Raw genomic sequence first — 22,545 nt, 5'->3', positions numbered from 1 at the left:
CGACATCTTGCTCTGTATATGCGCATATGTACATATTATATATAAATTAACGTATTTGTATTTGCATATGCCTTCTTATTGATTATTATTAATTTGATTTACTTGAAGAATTTAAAATAAAACCAAGTTTGTTAATAATACCTGTTGTTTTAATGTTATTATTATTAATTTTTTTATTATGTATGAAGGAAAAAATTTATGGTAATATTTACCACATACATACCTTATAAGATATGTTGTATACTAATATATGTATTATATATAAACATGCATATACATATACAATTTCGCGCAATTTTCAAAAAGAACAAATCTATATGTAAAGATGCTTACAAGTCATATGGACACATCAAATATACGAATATATTCCGTACGTAAGCAAATGTAAGCTAATGTGCTTGAACTGCAAGCGAGAGCGCGGAACGAACGACAAAGAGCACAAACGGCCCCCGCGTTCGGCAACGCTCCACATCTGGCTCTGTCCTACGTGAGTGAGCATATATATGTATGTATATGCGCATATGTAGGTATATAAATTCACATACTTGTATTTGCATATGCCTTCTTCCTGTGTGCATGGTAATGAACCATTTCTCTGTTGAGAATAGGACGATGATAGAAAAAGTAGGAAATGAAAGGGAGTGTTTCGAGTGTAAAGTGTTTGAAAAAGGCAAATCGATGATGGTGCCTCTTAGTGTTGTTGACTTATTAACGTCTGATGCACAATCGAAATTGAAGATATCTTTCATGAATTTGATAAATGCTTCGTCATTTTTCACGTTTGTGTAAATGTAACTTGACCTATTCCATTGCAATTCCATTTACCTCCTCCTCTATATCCATACAAAATATCTATCAAACAAATAAAATTAAAATTTTGTTTTGAAAATTGCAACCATTCCATCAATATTTTCTTATGACGTTGTCACGTTAAACTATCGTCAGTAAACCGACTTTACAGACAACCTCTTTTTTTTTAATTTTGTTTTTTATTATTTTCATTATAAATTATAATCTGTTCACCCTTTCGATAAATATGTTGAACGTTATAAAAACTTAGGCTTTATTTAACACAAGAAAATTTTGTCATAAAATTAAAAAAATAATTATAAACAAACAGCTATCACTGCTAATGTTGAAATGCCTGAGCGGATTTCCTATTGCACGGATTCCTCTCCCACTTGACGAAGTAATGCCGTCATATTCCCTCTTATCAGACTCAAAGTAATATTCGTCAGAACCAACTCTATCTAACGTATCATCTCTAGATCGCTTAGCCTTTGTGCGTAGGATAAAATATATAAAAAGCCTGCTGGTTCCTCTGGCAGTGACCCTGAGAGACTAAATCGAAGAACTGAACTTCGATATGACGTTACCGTCATCTCACATCGTAAGATTACATTAATTGTGGCCCCTAAAGTCTTTGAATGAAAAAGTGACTCTTTTACTATACCTATGCGTATCTTATCGCTCAGAACAACAGACGTCGCGGGCCTTGCAGCTACGAACTAATTTGGGCGGCTATATGCCGACACTCGCCCTCAAAGGGTTAATATTAGCAATAAGTAATTGGTGTGGAGTTGAAATTAAAAGGTCCCTTCCCTTTGCAGGAGAGCTTTATTGGCTTTAAAGGTATTTAGCTATAATTTTTCTAACGTAACATGGCTTTCTACAACTGTATTTATTTTAAAATACGAGCAAGATCTGTATGTGTTTTGCGCTTTAGTCTTCTTGGTTGAAGTTCCATGCCCGGCATTAGTATCATTTTTAAGTTTTTGTGCTCTAGTAGTCGAAAGATATGCTTGCAGCTGGTTCACTTTACTGTTTCAATGACTGTGTCTATGCAGAGGTCGTGTGAATATCGTCATTTTTTATCTACCAATCTGCGTTTGAGATTGTTTTTTTTTTTTCCTTGTTCACTCCTCTCGGGAGCATAGGGCCGCGACAAGATTCTTTCATCGTACACGGTTCTGTGCTGTTGTTTTTGCACCGTCCCATGAAATGTCAGCATCTGCCAGTTTGCGCAACATCGACGTTCTCCAGGTGTTTTTTTGGTCAACCGCGACCTCTGCTGCCTTGCGGGTTCCAGTCCAGTGCCATTAATGCCGTGATGCTATGCATCGCCAATGTGTGGCCTATCCATCGCCCCTTACTACATTTGATTTGCCTAAGAAGGGGTTCCTCATACGTTAATCTCCACAGTGCGTCTTTACTGATGGTGTTTGACCAAAATATTCTGCAGATGATGTAGTTTAGTGAGCCTGGAGATTTGCGAACTCCCCCATACTGTATGCATTCACCCGAATGCCGCCCTTGCTTTGTTTATCCTGCACTTGACATCTTCATCTGCTCCACCATCAGCCGTGATGGTGCAGCCGAGGTAGCAGAAGCTTTCGACAAATTCCACATTGTGTCCGTCCACCAATATCTGCCCTTCGTTATTGTGATTAACTCTCATAGCTGTGGTCTTGGCGATGTTGACCTCTAGTCAGACAGTGCGTGCCAGCGCGACTAGTCTGTCCGCCTTCGCTTGCATATCAGAGAGTTTGTGAGAGAGGAGGCAGATGTCAGCGGCGAAGTCCAGGTCCTCAAAATGACTGGTGAAACTCCATACGATGCCTTTTTGTGCAGGGTCAGTTAGCTCATGACGCCATCAAGGACGATAGCGAAGAGAAGAGGCGACAACCTTGCCTTACGCCTGCGTTGATAGTGAATGGATCGCAGATATCGCCTTTGTGAAGCACTGCCAGTTCGGAGTTCTCGTAGAGGGCTTTGATGAAGTGGATTATCTTGGCAGAAACTTCCTTTCTACTCAGTGCCAGCCATATTGCGTCTCGTTTGTTAGTGTCCGACACCTTCTTAAAGTCTGTTCTACTATAATCCGAAGTGTGTTGGCTTGGTCTTCTCCGTTAATTTGGGTTGGATGCCTTGCAGATTTCCTCTTCGTGTATATTATATGTTGTGTTTTGTCTTTATTGACCTCGATGCCCCATTTTTCAAAACCAAAGTGTTGTAGTTGATGGCAAATGTTGAGTATTTTTGTTGCTACTTTTTCACTGTTATTAGATGGCATTAAAACTGTGTTCACTACGGTTCTGTAACAAAAATTAGCCTCTAAAAATATACAAATAACAGTCTTTCTAATAGAAGCGTGGCCACAAAAATTAAAACTTAGAGGTCCGTTATAAAAAAAAATTTAATTGCTGCTAAATAGACGTATCCTTTTCGCAACGCACGTTGTGCAATTTGTTAGGTAGGTGAAATGGTTGAAGTGCCTGTCTAACACTCCTCAAGTAGCACTAAAGCGCCATTTTGATACCATTATGAGACCTTCCTTAATCAGATATCTACAGTCAGCCAGAGCTGTTGATATAATGGAGAAGATTGATGGGATTTAGGTTGGCACACTGCCCCAGGCTGTCGAAGAAAGGAGCACCCAGTAACCTTAATCATCTAGCTGTCAAACCCGGACATTACAGAGAAAGTGCTCAACAGTCTCCTTCTCTGAAAGGTGCCCACAGCTTCTGCAATGGGGGTTAAAAGGTAACCCTAGCTTTTCTGCGTGTATGCCGATCGTCCAGTGACCGGTAAACACAGCTACAAGTTTGGAAAGTGAAAGGCGAGGAGTCCCCTGCTCAGACTCCCGGTGTTAACTGCCCGAAAATGCTACCATGTCCCTTGAGAAATTGCTTCCAGAGGCCAACCTCCTTTAACCTGATTGCACTTTGAGCTGTAATGGAAATAACGTGAAAGTCGATGAGAAGTAATTGGAAAAGGACATTCAGGGCAGCACTGGGGCATGTTTTACATGATCCGGTGATGCCAATGCATGCAGTCCTTTTCACCCTCCCCAGTTTAGTGAAGCCACCAAACCACTTATTTAGTAAGGAAATTTTGCAATAGTACCGAGAAAAAATATAGTAAATTCAAATAACGTAGATTAAATCATCCCAAAACATTGAACCTGATAGAGAATCACGCATAAAATCAAGAGAAACGGAATATTACAGGTTATGCTTTCAAAAACACTAATTGTATTCAGGTTTGGAAAGCCAAAAATCGACGTTTTTGCTACAAATTTTAACAAAAAATTTATTTTTCTTGGTTCCCGGACCCGCAGGCTACAAAAAGAGATGTATGTACAACAGGTTTATCTGATCTTGAATTCTATGACTGTGAAAGGACAAAGGCTTATTCTAAAAGTAATCACGAATATAATTATTGACCAAACAGGAGGGACTTCGATAGCACCAAATTGGCCATCACAAAATTTTTAATGACTTACTTGTGACTCTACCTATTTACTTTGAAATAGCAAGGAAATTATCAGAGAAGCATGCATTAAGAAGCATCAAAAGAATCTTTGTAATACCGAGTGCATACGGTAGTTAAGGGCATGCATATACTATATGTGGCTATAACTTCCCGAAGCCAATACTTTTGCCCAACAAACCATTACGGAGGGTGGATGGTGGCCACGCTGAACACTTGGAACAACATTTATTGCGTCTTTCGAAGTTTGGGTATCGATTGTGTCGTTTTACTTGTTAAAAACTTCTTCAACACTGAAAATTGTCTCATCTGTGAAAACAATATTTTCATTGCCGTTGACCGCGTGCCTACGAAGAAGGCGTTACATCTCTTCCATTCTGCGAAAAAAAGGATTAAGACCAGGGCCAAAGTGTACCAGGAGCATATCTTAGAAGGTGTGGTGAAGCAGTTGAGCAGTACTCTTTTCAATGGGTGGCGTTAGATCTTCCAGCAAGATTCCGCTCCAGCCTAAAAGACAAAAACCACCCAGCAGTGGCTAGAAAACAATATTCCTGAGTTCATAGCCGCAGAAGATTGGTCGTCTAGAAGTCCAGATCTGAATTCATTCACTACAGTTTGTGGTCGGAATTGGGGATCATGGCCTGTCGAAGACCTCACAGAAATTAGGAGGACCTCAAACAACATTCGGTTCGTGCTGCAATATCTGAACGGCCTAATCGTTTGAAGGCTTGTGTAAAAGCAAATAGTGACCATTTCAAATGAAAATATAAAAAATTTTTTTGTTTAATATTCCCCTGATTAAATAAAACTAACTTCATTAAAAAAGTTTTATAATTTTAACAGAACTTATTTACTTTACTTAATTACTTTAATATAAATACAATATTATTTTGAAATGTTATTTCTATTATTTGAGCACAAAAATATTGTCAACTTTATAATTTCCGTTATTATTTTCTATACTGTGGTATAAATTATACCTTTTTTTTTGTAATGGCGTAACATATTCCGCAAAAGTTTTTACAGAATTTTACTGCCACTTTCTGACCAAAAACTCAACGTGGCGAAAAATAATAAGTGCCAACTAGTACTAAATGGGGAAAAATAAATCCATAATTTTTGCTCAAATGATTTTATCCTCCGTTGGGCAGCTGGGTCTGGTCAGACTTTTCTGGCCAGACTTTTTCGACTTTGGACGTGAATTTAAGATATTTCTATTATAGCTAACGTCTTAAGCTTCCGGGTAGTTTCCTAAAATTTAATTTTTTAACGATTTATGGATATAATCTTTTAAAAAGTGTCCTCGACCAGAGAGCACAACCGAAGGTTTTAAAACAGATGTCCAACCGAGGAATAAAACTGTTTTATGGTCGAACCTTAGCTTCTGGGACGAAAAAAGGCCAGACCCGGGTGTCGATCTTTAGCTTCTGGGCGATGATACGACTACTAACATGCTGGTCGACTTCGATTATTTCTGTGATTTATCGACATTTGCGACATTTACTTTAGCATAAAAAATGCCTGCACGAAATCGGCGAAACGGAAATTCCATGTAATTTGCTGTTACAGTAACGGCACCGTTAAACACCATTCACAATGGCTTGCATTTTCGCCTTTATCAAAGAAAGACTGTAAAATGTACCGAATTTGCTCTTTGTTGCCTTCCATTGTTAACACCACAAACAACAAACAAAAGCAAACAAACAGCAAAAGAATTTTTTTGGGGTGAAATGTTACATCGGCATCGAGCATAAACTTTAAGTTCTTTGACCGACACTTTACAAAAAATCGATCACTGCAGCCATCTACCGAGAAAATAATGGATTTCTTTTTCCCCAAACTAATACTAAGCCTCCGTGGAACACACTTTACCCGAACAATCTACGTTGATCAGTTCATAATATCGGAATTTGAACCGAAGGTACTGAAATTTCTCTCCGGTGGATGATTGTGTTCCACGCTGCGCACCGAAAACTCCTCCTCATTAGCATCCGTTATAAGGCGAGCTTTACAATTACGGCTACGTTGCTTCGCACAAATCCAATATTTACGAGACTTGACCTTTTTTGCACAAATATATGAATAGCCATTACAAATCATTTTACGTGCGCCGCGTTGGCCCAACACGTAACGAATGGAGCTTATGCCACAGGTGTCATTGCCTTCTGTAACGATAAAAACTAAAAAATCGAAATGAACATTAAGTGGTTGAAAATTAAATTAAAAAAAAATCCAATAGAATAATTTGTACGTAGGTAAATTAAAATTAAATGAACCTTAATATGTTACGTGTGGAATAAACTAGCAGAATCAAGCCAAACAACGGGAGTAATTTTACACTTAAATGGTATGGCAAACATACATATTTACGTATAAATTTATTGGCAAAATTTTTGAAGATTCATTTCTGTATATATATAAGAACTTAGCATTACAATTCATGTTTGATGCATTTTCGAGGCGTTCCTCCCGGCTGCGGGTGATTATGATTTTGATTTTTTATCACCAACTCACCAGTCTGTGAGCAGGTAATGATGCGTGCTCGACAACGGTTGTCACGATTTTTCGCACAAAGCCAGTACGTTTTCGGACCTTTGCTGTTATTCCGGAAATATTCATAACCGGCGAATAGAAACTTTGGTTTGCCCTTTTTACCCTGGGTGATCATTAATCCAAATTTCTTAGCTAAAGACTCCATATCTAAAAATTACAAGAAAAGCAAATCAAGTGTGTCAATGAAAATGTTTGAAATTTACAACTACTTTGCTATGTAAACTACTTTTTTATAAACCACAATTTTTTGTTTTTATTTTTTAAGTTGATTGGAAAAGGCTTTTAACAAACTACAAACAAAAGGAAATTTAAAAAATACTGTGGAAATTTTGATTGTATACCAAAATACCAATAAAAGTTCTAATACAAAAATATAAAATGTATTTATTCAAACACGCAATTCGCTTCTCGCTCACGCCGATAAGGCCTTACAACATTTTATACATATGCACGTACACTGGTGGTCACATAATTCAGTTCAGTTTTTTTAAATATTCGCAAAATTTTTTTTGTTGAATTTTTTGCGTTCATTTTTTTATGGAAATAGAGTTTATTGTATAACAAAAAACTTATAAGTCGAAGTTCCAAACTTTGTTATTCAAAAAACTATCATCGAAATTTTACAATTTTTTAATCAGAACTTTTAGAAAACTTCTGGTCTTGCAGATACAGCCTCATTTCTTAAACTAAATAATTAAACAAAAAACAGAATCAACATTTTTTGTTTCTTTAGCTTCAAAGTTACAATTTTTCTACATTAATTTTCCAAAATATTTCCCTTTATATGAATATTTAATATATTTTCAATCAAAGCCTTCACATCCCAAAATTTATAAGTAAAGCATATTTCACAAAAGTAGTAAGTTCTACATAAGAACAAAGAAAAGAATACACCTAATTCTCTTTTTGCACGAATTCGATTTAACACGAGTTAAAAAGAAAAAAATCTCTTTAATATCTAAAGAATTTTTTTTTAACTAATAGAGCAAATAGAGTGAGATTTTTTGACGCATATACGAAACGTTTAAATTAGTCTCAGGAAAAGTCTCGGTAGATTTTGCTCATGCCGTTTAATAATTTATTTCTTATAATATATTTAATGAATTAAAATGGGTAAGCACGAAATAAATTCTTAAGTGAACTTCAAAAATATATTTTTAATATTTTCACATAATTCTCTTTTTACACGAATTTTTTGGGAACATATCTCGCATGTAAGAAGAGAATTAGGTGTAGTTTCGTCGAATACGTAATTGGACTTAACAATTTTTATTTACTATTTTTGATTTTTCAGCTTTATTTTTGCATCCCATGCTGTGCCTTCACTTCCACATGAAAGACTTCTGCATTTGTGCTTTAACGAAAAAAATGCTGCGAATATTGTAAAAATATGAAGTGACTTAATTATATTGCCAAAGCGTACATACATATTTACATACGCTTGCATACTAGAGGTAAGTGTAGTTTAGATATATTACTTTCTATTAAATTTTTTTTATTTTTATTAATTTATTCCATCTCTACAAAATTAGTTTCTCTTTTTATTACAATTTAAGCCCTCATTGGTTGTGTATGATTGCGACTATTTATCATCAACTCACCAGTCCAGTCAGGGCGAAGACGGTGGTGATGCGCAGAAGGCAGTGATTATGTAGTTGTGTAGTTGCCTGAATAAACTTTTGCCGAATATATATATAATTGACGCGTACACCCTTTTTGGGTGTTTGGCCAAGCTCCTCCTCGTATTTGTGGTGTGCGCCTTGATGGTGTTCCACAAATGGAGGGACCTACAGTTCAACTTTTGCCGAATGCTGTTGTAGTAATATGGTAGTTTGATTTGCATTTTACGACCATTATTTTACATTTTCTTGGCTAAAAGCACCCTCCCTAATAGAAATGTGGGAGCATTCAATAGCTTTTCATTACATAATTTTTAATTATACATTTTTTATATGCAATGTCATGCGTATTCCTCAATATTAAAACTATTTAAAAAGGAATACTTTTATAAGAATTTTAAACAATATAAAGTAAAAGCATATATATGTACACATACATATATATGTATGGATATGTAGATATGGATAAATCAATTACAATAACAATGAAATATACTCTTATTGTTTATTCATGCGAATGTTCAGGATTTCGTAAAACATAACGTTCAACACCGTTCACCAAACGAGTTGTGGCACGAGCCTTGCATTTGGCATTCTTATAACGGGCACAACGCCAATTAGTTGTGTGTTTCAACTTTCGATCAATCACAAATTCGAATGAGTTAACGATTAACTTTTTACGTTTTTTCTTTGTTTTACCGAACGATGCCAACGGTGACAGCAAATCAGTGCATAATTTTTCTGAAATTATTAAAAAATACAATTAATGTACGAAAATGCAAAAAAAATTACTAACAATGAAGTAATTAATATTTATATGTCTAAGGGCATCTTCTTTTCAGATGGCCGAGGAAAAACTATGCTCGCAATTAGTAGTTATGAACCATTTTATTTTGGTTTATTTTACATTGCTTTATGACAGAAAGTAATATATAAAAGTTTAGACAAATTCAATCCATAAAGTGCGAAATTATACGTTTTACAAAAACAAAAATTGCATATGCAATAGAATATATTATATAATATGATAGTTTAGTGTACGTACACATACACATATGCATATTTATCATTAAACATCTTTCAAGGTTTGACTGACAATTCATATATGCAACATATAAATAATAAATGTATCTGTGTGTAATAATGCAAAACAAGTTAGGAAAAATAATTTTTGAATTTGTTACATGTTTTCCAAATATTTGTTAGTATTCCAATTTCGAACATATTAAATATTATGTATATAGTAAACATTACAAATATCTTAAATATGTCTAATAAACGTTACATTATTCGTCAATTCGGATAAAGCTAATACACTTTTCCGTCCTTTCTGTGTGAGTTTTTTCAATTCCGAGTAATACCGAATCGTTTGTTTTATACCGATAACATGTTTGAAATAAAAAAATTCTATTGGAATATAAGAAAAGGCAAATTTCTCAGAATCGAAATGCAGTATGGGCAATGTTATTATTTTCCTTTATAATAAACTAAAATATATTTTGACAACTCAACTGATCAAAAGTAAAAACAATGCTCGGGAGGAGAATATGCTTGCTAGAAGTTTAGTGAATTTGAGGACTGACTGTATTTAGTAAACAAACAGAAGATACTGCACAAGTCTATAAATTGCGCCTTTTTACAGTGAGCTAAATTTTGGTCTAATTTTTTTTTTTCTTTTTTTGGGGTCAAAAATGTTATTAAATTACTTGAAATATTATATACTATATATGTAATGTGATTTTAAATATAAATCCTGTACATTTTTGTAGAGCACTTTAGTTTCCCAGCTTCTACATGAATGGGGTTTTATCTTTTGCATTGTTTTTTAAGATGCCTAAAGTTAAATTAAAAGAGCAGGGTCTTGCATTTGCATGGGTGTGGTCTTCTTTTTCATCCGTAAGAGTTTCTCAACTTCGGTGACAACCTTATGTTGTTCGCACAGCATAGTTAAAAAAATAAGTAAATAAATGAAAAAACATTTAGAATTCTCATTATTTAATATCTTCAATATTTGTATCAAAAAGTTTCGAACTGTGAAAAATTCATTACTATGCCATCAAAAACTGTCCTGCATTATTTTTCTACGATTTTTCCTGCAATATCAAGCTCGAGTATCCTACTGAAATGTTTTCCGATCTTTAGCTTAATTGTTTTACCCTTTTTAATGAAAAATATTTGTATTATATATAAATCACAAGATACCTGAATTTAACTAACATTACACTTTTTATGGGTTCAATTTCACACTCTCTTGTGATAAAACAAATTACCATATTCCACAAGAACAGAAAAACGTAACCGATATTTGATTAGTTATAAAATCATCAAAATCATAATCAAAATTTAAAATTTATATATGTATATATATATATATATATATATATATGTATATACAACTGGCGCTTACATCCTTTGCTGGTTGTTTGGCCGCGCTCCTTCTCCAATTTGTGGTGCGCATCTTGCTGTAGTTTCTCAAATGGAGGGTTCTACACTTTTACGCAGTCTTCGACCGGCAGATCGTTTTTATGAGGAGCGCCAGGTTTGCTATTATCTGGCTAGCTATTAGAAAAATGTTTAAATTTTATGCCCATAAATAATTCGTCCACACTACTTATATCTTATCCAACCAAGTGTTTTTATCTTAGATTTATCATTCATTCTCGCACACAACTAAACGCCCATGTCTAGGTACATAATTCGCTAAAACTTATATGAACATCTATTTATAGAATTATAAGCGACCTATGATGAAATTAAAAGTGTACTTATATATATTCATGTATACATATTAGGTGTTTGGCTGAGCGCTTCCTCTAACTTGTGATGTGCAACTTGATGGCGTTCGACCTACAGTTTTATGCTGTCTGCGAACGGCAGTTGCTTATTTATAAGGATCTTTTTGTCTTGTTAGAAATACACTGGGAAGTTTGCCATTGCCGGCCGAGGTTGCGAACCTGTGACCTACCGAATTGTAGTCACGTGCAAACTATACAGCTACGGCGGCTGTTGTAAAATTTTTACCAGCTGATCATGAATTTCATAGTTTACATATTTTTTCATGATTTTCTATAGCTACAAATAAATGTTTTTTTTTTAATATCTCTGCTCCATTTGCGCGTGCCCTCCGCCAACAGATTACAATTGGCTAATTTAATTCAGGTTTACTTTTACATTCGCGCGTTAATAGATGTGCTTGATATTCTATGTGATAACGTTTTCGCCTTTCCATCAATATGGCCGTATTGTGATTGTGAAAACTCTTGCGCACTATGCGCCCATTCTCCATGTGTAAACGACCATGACACTTCCGTCGTGTAGTATATTGTGTACACCGCCAATACACCTTACTTCGTATACGCTTCTCATGAACATAATGATAACCTCTATGAACTAACATTGTACGACCTCTCTGGCTGGAAATGTAGTGAATATCTGCAGCATCATCATCAACATAGGTAGACCGGTTACGATCAATGTTACAAGTTATCTTCCTACCAGCATCTATCATATCGGCCATCAGTATGTGAACTGCAATTGAAAATAAGAGTAATCATAAGAATTAAAAACAAAAAAAACAATTTGTGCCCACTTGCGGGCAACTTATTGATTGCTGCCAGAAGAAAGAAATTGAACGCTCACCGTTTTCATTAAATTCCCACCACACAATTGTGTGCCAGCTTGTGCTACAAACGCATCTTTTTAATTCGCATTTCATATCTAGTCTACAATACAAATACTTAACATCAATAACACAAAAACAATGTACAATGAACTAAACATCGAACGATCGGCGTGCATGTTAGTTAGTTTGCTTTGCTACGATGCTTTTGTTGTTGTAACTGTTTTTGGTTTTTCTACGGGCGTTGTTGCTGTTAGCGTCGTAATGCCGGCGGAGACGACTTCAGAATTTCGATCTTGACATTTCCATCGACTTCCACATCATGATCGTCATCATGGTCCTCATCATGATCGTCATCGTGATCCATCTCCTGCTCGTCCTCATGCTTTGCTGCCGTCAGACAATAAGATTGTTGGTTTTGGTAATGATGCTTACTAGAACCGTATTTGTTGCGCTTTAGCTCGGCATGCACATGATCTGCCTTGTTGATTATAAACTTTGGCGGACTGCCCTTTAGCATTGTAATGCGTGCAGGACACTTGATCTTTTTGGTTGCCATTGAACTACAGCGCCATAAGATCTTTTTCTTATTTTCACTCATTATGAGGAAGCGCACCCCGTTGGCCATTATGGCGGGTCTTCCGCGCAGCGACTGTGTGAAGAAAATAAGCACATCCTCTGGATTCGGCACCACATCATTGGCAAGCACAACTGATGTGCATCACGACCGGACAGTGCAGAGTATGAAAAAAAAGTAAAAAATAAATTACGTTAGTTAAGTGAATTTAAAAAATATAATTTAAAAACTTATAAATATATTTGCTTATTTTAACTAGAAACACGAAACCATTTGAAATAATCCTAAACGTTTATTAATTCATTTAAGCTAGACAATTCCCCCTGTCCCACTAATGGCACCACCACAGATGAAATTTGTTTTGCTTTTTACATAGACTTTAATCATGTAATTTTTTTTCTTAAGTTTAGATAGTAAACATTTTCTAGACATTAGTCATCTCCAGCGGCACGATTGATTTTGAATTGAGCGCCATCTTAGCAGTTGGAAGTGTTGAAGTTGGTGGTAATGTGCTGAAATCTGTCGCCTGCTGCTTTTTACTGAACTTTATGTGACAGTGCTTGTGTATTTGGCGAAAATCGCTGGTATCATTCTTATTCATGCAAATCAACACTGGACAACGGATGCGCCTAATTAATGAGAAAAACAAAACACTTAAATAAATGAAAATTTACAGGTTTTGATTGACACAGAGACCATGGCTCACCTATAGTACCAGTGACAACGCCAAAATAGGTTGGTTCTGTTCTCGTTGTTGCGGAAATACTTGAGTCCGTCCAACCAAAGTAGCTGGCCGCCACGTTTCGAAATCGAAAACTGAACCTTGGGTTGTGCCTGCGTTAGATGGTAGCCTTGAAGTGTGTTAAGAGCGAAATAAAGAATAGAATTTCGTACAATAATATGAGTAGAAACGCTTCTTTAGGGATTTATGAACAATTATACTATACTAATATATAAGATATCTTAATTTTGTTAAATGGATTTTTGGTAATAATTTAATTATACAAAGTAGCGCGTATTAGTTCATATTCTTACAGTGTATATGTGGATATTAGTTATAAATAATAAATTCTTTGTACAAATAGGAAAAAATATAATTTTTTTTTAGGAACTTACACCTTTGACGCCTGTGCCGCAATAAGAGTAATTGGTTGCTCGTTTCCTTACATTAATGCCGAGATTTTCTCAGCAACCATTAATCACAATAGGCACTAAAAGATCTACTGCATGTCCTATACCCCTTATTTTTTATTAAATTTCTTTATTCAAAATATATTTAGCAAACCTTTTCACTATTGTTAGACATTTGAAGCTTTCCACAGGGACTCCGCGTCGGAATTCACAAGTCTGGATGATGTTTTATAATCGCTATTAATGAGGATTGTCTAAATTTCTTTAAGAAAAAATCTTACTTCGAGACATTCAAGAAGAAAGCCAGCCGCCATGGCAAGCAGGTTAGTGCTAGATGCTAAGTTTATGGGCGAGGTGCGGTACACTAGACAGGGCTAGTTTACTGGGGCGGCAACCCTTGGTCGGGAAAAACCCGAGTCATTCCGGTAACGTAGAACCGGCTGTCACGGGTATGTTAAGTATAGGCAAATTGTGTGGCTTAAAAGATATGGCGGAATTGCATTGAAAAGTATAAAAAAAAGTAAAAAAGTATACAGCTTCATATCAATAATGTGAACTAAAAACAAATAGCACTGCGACACACCCCTGAATTGTGCTAATTATTACGGAATTTCTAAAAACAGCAACGCCTGCTGATATTACATCAATTGCGGTTATTATTAAAGCACGCCTTATACATTTTTCAGTAATGGTGCCGGTGTGAATGTCCTTAGTCGGTTATAGATTAGATTCATTAAGTTAACAAAGACCCCCTCCTTTGGTTATATGCTTTTCATAATACTTTGTCAAAGTTGGAACAATAATTTTTTTTTATTCCTAGCTGGGGCAAAAGTTCGAAAAATATTTTGTTGTCCCTAATTCGCTGTTACTATAACATATTTACTATCGGCTTCGTTTTTAAATTTTTTGAATTTCAACAAAAATTCAGTCTATTTAATGCAATCTTAATATAATAGCGTACACAATTTTTCATCAATTTTTGTCACGCTGAATCATCAATCTTTTATAGCTAGATTCACGAAGAATTTAATATTTCTAATAATTTCTTTGTGAAAATTAAATTTTCTGCTAGTAAGACACGTCTTATATTAAATATTACTAAATTAAGAATTTTATGGCTAAAACTAATTTTTACAAAATTTAAATATTTTGATGTGGCGATATTTCTGCACTTCATTACGCCTTGTTTATATATGTATGTATGTAATATATTAAAATGTAATCACTTTTTTCACCACGATTATTTCTATTTTTTTTTTTTTTTTTGATATTTTTCTAAACCTTAAGATCGACAATGTCTTCATGCAATGCATCAATGGGAGCCTCATCGAGTAGCGCGCAATCTTTGGAGAGAAATGGCTTGATTTCAATATCGTTGCTTGTCACATGCTTATGCTGGTGGCATAGACGCAGATTTAGCGTCGTTTCATCATATATCGCAATCGCAGGACATTTCTCCTTATAGTAGTTACTGCATTTCCAATACTGCCGAGAGCCACGCTTCTTGTTACGAAAGAAACGAAATCCATTGATAACCAACAATTTGCCGCCATTCTTTTTCGAATCAATAAAATCGATTTGAAAACCTGGAAGAAGAGAAGAGAGTTAGTAGAAAATACTTACAATAAGGACAAAGAAAAATACGTAATATATAACAAATTTTTAATGTTCAAATTTTAATGTTTAAAAATAAATTAAAATAAAGTTTACATATACATTTTCCCATAGTTCCTAAAGTATACCTCACATAAACGCTCAGCTTTGTTAAGCGCTGATTATATTGCGACAAAAACTAAGTGAAGCTAGTTCGGTTTTACTCAAACTAATGAATGGTCACTGCGAAATCAACTTGACTAAATCAATCAAATCGATTTTTCTAACAATCTTAAATCAAAACCGTCTCTTGTATGCAAAACATTTATTGTAGATGTATATGAAATAATAAAAAAGTGACATATGTGCAGACTTATTTTCCCGAGTCTTTTCAAGTGTTTAAATTGCAACATTCTAAGATAATAGTTGCTTAAATTGGCAAGTAAACTCGAAAAATTAGTTGTGGCTTAACACCAGCTATTCAACATACATTAGCTTATTACAGTCAATACGTGACTACATTGGAATTGCACATTCCACATCAACTTCAATAGCCAATGTCAAACCACAAAGCTTATCTATTCATCTCTCACAATCGAATGATTGTGTACGCCCTTTATGACGCAGCGTGTAGGCGCTGCAAAACTAGTAATTGCGCGCGCCTTACAATTACTATGCCATTTTGTGCATTTCCAATATACTTTCATGCCGTATATGTTGTTTTTGATGAAACGGTGACCTTCATAGGATAGCAATTTGTTTCCCCTCGAAGTGGTGCTGTATTTGATGGCGCCCCAATCATCCAGAGTGCGATTCTCCAGAAAAGCAGGTTTACGCATTGACAAGCCTGACCTTACTCTAATCGGGTTTACATCGAGGCCAACACGCTTTGAATCGTGGAAAGAGTTGAACATAGGCAGAAAACTCTCATCGGCGCAAGTCATATCAAATTTACAATTCGTTATACTATATTGAAAACTTCGCATCGAGCCTGAAATTGAAATAGCAGAGACAAAGAAAAGACAATAGCGGTTAAAGTGCAGGCGTAAACGCAAATAAAAAATGTTAAAATTACTACTTATATGTACGTATGTATGTTTTGAATGTGGCATAACAATTGTAAAATATGATTAACTTTTTTAATGTAGATTAAGTATCTAATTTTTATTTAAAAAAATATATACATGTTTTCTATATCTTTATCTCTTCTAACTTCGCAACGACATAAAATCTTTCAACAAAAGTTCGGTACGCTGAAAACCAGCCTCGTTTCGTGGGTATTTTCGTGTATGATTGTGTTCGAAAGAGCGATGCAGAATGCGTTCAGTGCCATGCTTATCACGCGCCGTTACAACTCTCGCGCGACACCAAGTCACATCCTGCGAGTAACAAAAACAAATAAACAAAAACATGCGGTAAAATAAAACGGCTTCAATTATGAAACAAACAGAATTAATTGCCTTTTTCGAGCAGATCCAGTAAGTGCGCGTGCTTGATTTACGATTCTTCACAAATTTTTGATTGCCATACATGAGAACGGTGCAACCCCGTTGGCCCGTGCTAAAAGTAGCGATTTCTGCAAGAATTTAGTAATGATAAAGTATGTGATCAGTAAGCGCCATCTAAGATTTCGTATACAAAAAAACATCCTCAAAGAATTTCCGCCTATACTGCGCTACATATTTGAAAAAAGCTTAATAAATTTCGTTTAGCATAAATATAAAATTTGCGTTTAATATGTATGAATGTATATTTTGTTTACTATGTCTAGCGATTTGCAATTTAATATGCATCGGAAAAAGCTACAAATTTCGTCCAAAAACAAACGCTTCATGTTAAAGCTACATTTCGCGTAATTCTACATGACTCGTTGTCTTTCAATTGTACTTGTGCGTAATTGCTAGACTCTGCAACAGTTAAAATTGGACGCACTGTTTGCTTCATCGATATTTGGCGTTTTCTGCGTGCTACTTTTTGCGCATGATTATGTCGACACGACTCCAATACTATTTTCTGCTCACCGTCGACAACATCCGTGACGACGCGTGCATTGCACTTTGTGCTGCCCTGTTATGAAATTAGCAAAGAAAAGTTGAATTAAAAAATACGCTCAAAATGCGTATAAAAATTCTAACGAGTTTTGTTTACCTTTTTGGCGCATATCCAATAGGTTTTACAGCCGCTACGTCGGTTGCGCACATAATTGTATCCCTTAAATACCAGCAGCGTACAGCCGCGCTGACCCATTGCGAACGAAAAGAAGCTTTCACGCACATCCTCGCTTGGCAATTGCACTGAAAAAATACAAAAATTAAATTTTCGGTTTTAAAATGCGGCACTAACTGTTATGGCATACATAGAAAAAACAAATTTATTACTTTCCTTTTTTTTTTTGAGAAAAATATTTCCTATATTTTTTTAACACACTAAAAAGCTTTTATTTTCTCTTCACTATTGAAATTAAATTAAAATAAATTAATTTATTATATTTAACTAAAATATTCATATACGCGTTATTTTTTTGTTTTTATTCATGTATACAAAATTTGTTTTCGATTGTTACAGGAAGCTGCTTAAAATGGCGGGTGATTATGCTGCTCGCATTTTACAATGACGTCATGTCGGCAGTCCTCGTCTATTGTAACGACCCGCGCCTTGCATTTGTGTATGCCGGCGCGTGCGCAAGACCAATACGTTTTGGCGCCCGATGATTTATTGCGTGTAAAGCTGTAGTCGCCCACTTTCAGTTTGCGGCTACCGCGAAATCCCGTTATATAGGAAAAGTAATTATCTGCGCGCCCTACAATGAAAGGAAGGAAAAGAGACACATATGCAAAATGATTAGTGATGAAGCAAAATCAGACCACAATTCAAACTATAAACTAAATTTTACAAATTTCAGATAAAACTAAGTTTTCGTGAATTATGGCATACAAAACGAGCACGCACGAACTCGTGTTTCAAAACACTGCACCAAACACAAATAAACAGCTACGAGCATTATTATAATATTATAATGTAATGGGATGTTTTTTTTTTGAATATTTTTATTGCTTGCCGTAGTATTCTTCATTATTATTGTTGTTATTATTATTAATATGAAATTTTCTAAACGTTAACATAATGTAAAATCAAAATTAACAAATTTAAAATAGATCTACCATCCGACCCCATTGGTTCATACATTTCTCTTTACTGCGAAATGTTCGCGCCGAGAACGGGTACAGTTCTATCACTTGAAATCGTGTATAAGCCTTTCGCATACGTTATTGTGTCGCCTGATGTGGTAGCATTTACTTTGCCAACGGCACCAGCGCTATTGGCAGAGATGGTAGCTGCTGAAGCTGCGGCTGCTTTAAGCGATCCATATTTTCGCGCCTTTGTAATAACCTCATGATTATGCTCGCTATTCAATACAGTCAGTGTATTCCCTTTTGTCTTGATGCGAGCACGACAACGTAATACGGCAAATTGGCTGCAACGCCAATAGGTGACCTCCTCACGGCTAACATGTCGATTAAAGGTGTGCTGCTTAAGCACCAATTGCTTTGTGCCATACTTGCTCACCACAAACACGGGACCCTGTGCATCGAAGGGGTGATGTGTTTGCAATTGCGGTACCGGCGGACGATCGATAGGTTGAGGTATGACGGTCGATTGCAAAAACACTTCCTCTTCATAAATATCTTTATCTGTAAGTGAAGTAGGTGCAAAAATATGTATTAGTCCGGAGAGATCGAAATGGCAAAAAGATAAACAAAACGTAAAAATATAAATACACAACTGGGATGTGCGTCGAATTATACTGGCACATGAGAGTAATGCAAATTAAACGGCAGGCTGGTCTTACATATTTAAATTTGCGCTTTAATAAAAGGTCATTTTTGCTTACTAATACTACTACTTATTTATTTGTAAAAAAAAAATTATATTTGTTATTTTGTTTATAAGTGAAATAGATATATTTTTTTAGTTATCAATAAGTTGTGGTTGAGTACTTCGCGCGGCAATCATTGGAATGGGTAGATCCAATCAAAATGAGACCACCTTTTAATTCGTCAATGGTTATGTTGGCCGGACAATTAGGTGTGATGCAATACCAACGACTGTTGTAAGCTCGCGAGCGGAGCATTTTATATTTAACGCCCTTCAGTATGACATATCTAAACTTGTTTTCCATGATAAAGGTAGCTGAAAGGATATAAGATGTCGTAATTACAGCAGCTTTAAAACTACATAGATTACCTTAGTACTAAGAAGTATAAAATAAAAATCAATACTTGTATGTATGAGGAATGTCGATCTTGGGATCTCTTAATCTCGCTTTCAAGCAGCTTTCAAATTATAGCAAGGCCAGTAAAGCAAGCGAGCAGTCTTAATGTATTTTTTTTTTACAACAGTTTCACAATGTAAAAAGGATGGAACCGGGAATAATTAATATCTTTTATATCTTTGGAGAAATTGTCTTCACCTCTTTTTATATTTTTTTAATTTGAAAATAAGCAACCTTTGCTTTACATTTAAACAAAATACAAAGCTTAAACATAAATTTGTCATTATCATTATAATAAAAAAAGGTAATACTCTTTAGCCTTTAAAAAGAGGCATTTGTCTTCTTTCTTATTTATTTATTTTTTGTTCTTTCTTAACTATCGTGTTGTGCTTTGGATGGGAATGACAGTTTTTTTAATGTATAGTATTTTATTTAATAATTTCTTTATGAGTAAAAATCCGAAAATTCCCATTTTAATCATAAAAAGAAAACGTCAATGTCAATGAAAAAAAAAATCATGCATGTCATAACCTAGCATGCAATTTTTTGTATGCTAAAATACATTTCTGAATTGCTTATAATTTATGATCCAATACTAATATCTAGACTTGCTACATGTTGCGCTATTTTCTAAAAACTTCATTATGAAGAATAAATATTTTTATCCACTATTACTTATGTGTGTCTGTGTAAGTATAGATATGTACTAAACTGTAAATAAGAGATGGTCGCAGTTGTCTTTATAACGGCAATGTAAATTCTGTTCTAGACAACGCCTTCGCTGGCATCGTTTCCGGCGTAAACTTTGGTGGGTGATTGTGCGGATGCTTGCCCAATTTGAGAGAGCCATCCCACTTGGTTATACAGCGAGCTGTGCATTTGTTATCCGACACACGTTTACCATTGCCACTCGAACAAATCCAATTTATTGTTGAACGAAAACTGGCTTCTTTCTTGTACATAAATCCATTGAAAATTAAATTATAGCCCTGCTTTTGATTGCGTAAATAAAAGATCTCTTGATTTTCCAACCACAATCCCAATGGAAATGGCATTGCATAGACGATACTCTCGGAATAGTTGGCGGCGACATTATCGGCAATCTTTTTCTTCGACGAACGGTCACCATCTCTGACCTGGAGTTGGGCTGTAATCAAAAATGAAAAATGCATAATGTTTTAGAGGTTGAGTTGTGTGTGCAACACCTTTCGAGATTTTTTTTTTGCGCATTGAAAAACAATTTAATTTCTTTGAATAATTTTACTTTATTTTTTAGTAAGTTGAAATTGTAAACAATTTTCACCATATTGCGTCTGCATATTCATATAAAGTTTTGAATCAATTATCCATTGGCATCCACATCGGCTTCGAAATGTATCCCGAAATGCATTATCTGTGTATATAGAAGCGTTTGATTGGCTGGAATCTGCTGTCTTGAAATGCGGCTGTCGTACGGATAATTTTACCTTTCAACCTACATAGATCGAGTTCATTATCATAACTAATCTTTAATTCGTTGTCGGCCCCGCTCGATATTCTCCATCTCCTTACCATGTGTGTGTATGCCGAACACTCGTACTGTGCGTTTCGGCGAAAAAATTAGACGAGCTCGACAACGATATTTAGTGCATTGCAGGCAACGCCAATAACGTCCTCGATTCTTGCGGTACAAGTAGTCGTGGAGTACTATTAATGGGTGTCCACGCTGGCTATAGATAATCTCTAAGTCATCTGCGCCATGCTCAGGAGTAGCAACTGAAACAAAGTATTTGAAATTATAGGTACAAAAAATATAAAATTGTATAAAAAAAAGAACTAAGAATTTTGAAGAAAAACACGTCGTTTAGTGTGCATTTATCTTCTATTATTTATTGCTGTTACATTATAAATCGTATTTAATAAATAGTTATACGTCAATTAAATAACAAATAGTGTCGGTACGGTCGCTTAAAGTTTAGGTCATGATGCCCCTTCAACCAGTATTGGCAGTTTTCCACAATAATTAGCTATTCTCTTGCTGTTTTAGGTCTACTCCGTTGGACATCCTCCAAATGTTGTCACACTGTAATAACTGCACGTCCTATCCGATGAGATATCATCAATGGATGACTTGCTGCCGAGGATATATGGATAACATTTCAATCATATGAAAGAGCAAGTTCAAGTAGACTTCATGAAGAGATGGTAAGCTGGTGTGGATCTGAATATAAACCTGCCCAAAATACTCATCATTCCCTTGCCAAGAAGAAGAGTCTTACGAGAAATAAGGGAAATCAATACGGACGAGTTTCTATTGCAAAGGTTGGCTTTATCGCTAAGAGTATTTTTAAACCTTCCCAAGTGTCTTGTTTTTTTCGTCTTTTTACGTTTCATACAACAATGCATTTTTGTTGCTCTTAAAAATGTCGAATTTCGTGCCTTCAAACTACGATTTGCGGACATCGTGAAACCACACGCTTCGGCCGCAAGGCAATGCTGTGTGTTTTCTGGGATCAGCGTGGTATGATTTGGTACGAACTATTAAAGCCAGGTGAAACAGTTGACGGTGCACGCTACCAACGACAATTGGCCTATTTGAACAACGCTATACACCGAAAACGCCCAGAATATGCCGATCGGCGTCACAAAGTAGTTTTTCTTGATGACAATGCACCGACACATGCACCGCCACATCGAACAAGAGCGACCCGGGTATTGGTGGGGACGTACGATTGGGAACCGCTGATGCATGCTCATAAGACTTGGCGCCTTCCGATTATAATTTGTTTGCATCGAAGGGCCACACACTTTCCGAGCAGCGCTTCAATTCTCACCAAGAAGCCAAAAAATGGCTCGATGATTGGTTTGCGGCCAAAGACGGCCTATTTTTTTGGTGCGGCATCTACAAATTGCCTGAGAGATGGAGAAA

The 22,545-nt window shown here is 35.5% G+C and overlaps 1 protein-coding gene across 16 annotated transcripts in view; it reads right to left on the bottom strand.

Moving 5' to 3' along the window:
- Positions 1-5,383: 5,383 nt before the first annotated feature.
- Positions 5,384-22,545, bottom strand: part of LOC129236007 (modifier of mdg4) — a 55,028-nt gene continuing 37,866 nt past the window's right edge. The window contains exons 5-8 of one of the 16 annotated variants that reach the window (XM_054870138.1): positions 17,513-17,658; positions 17,386-17,431; positions 16,825-16,940; positions 16,556-16,743 (exon numbers count right to left, since the gene is read on the bottom strand). In XM_054870138.1, coding sequence (XP_054726113.1) covers positions 16,573-16,743; positions 16,825-16,940; positions 17,386-17,431; positions 17,513-17,658 — 479 coding nt within the window. In that variant the 3' untranslated portion in view covers positions 16,556-16,572. Of the gene's footprint in view, positions 6,453-6,786; positions 6,973-8,923; positions 9,186-9,313; positions 11,973-12,085; positions 12,775-12,912; positions 13,270-13,346; positions 13,492-15,052; positions 15,358-15,670; positions 16,356-16,555; positions 16,744-16,824; positions 16,941-17,296; positions 17,432-17,512; positions 17,659-17,871; positions 18,165-18,444; positions 19,057-19,325; positions 19,556-19,926; positions 20,785-20,957; positions 21,393-22,545 lie in introns of those variants that run through there. The other 15 variants (XM_054870152.1, XM_054870139.1, XM_054870150.1 and 12 more) reach the window with 15 other exon arrangements.

Source organism: Anastrepha obliqua, chromosome 1, assembly GCF_027943255.1.
Source record: "Anastrepha obliqua isolate idAnaObli1 chromosome 1, idAnaObli1_1.0, whole genome shotgun sequence".
Taxonomy (NCBI): domain Eukaryota; kingdom Metazoa; phylum Arthropoda; class Insecta; order Diptera; family Tephritidae; genus Anastrepha; species Anastrepha obliqua.
Note: the sequence above shows the minus strand (reverse complement) of the source record. Positions and strands in the feature narration are given on the sequence as shown.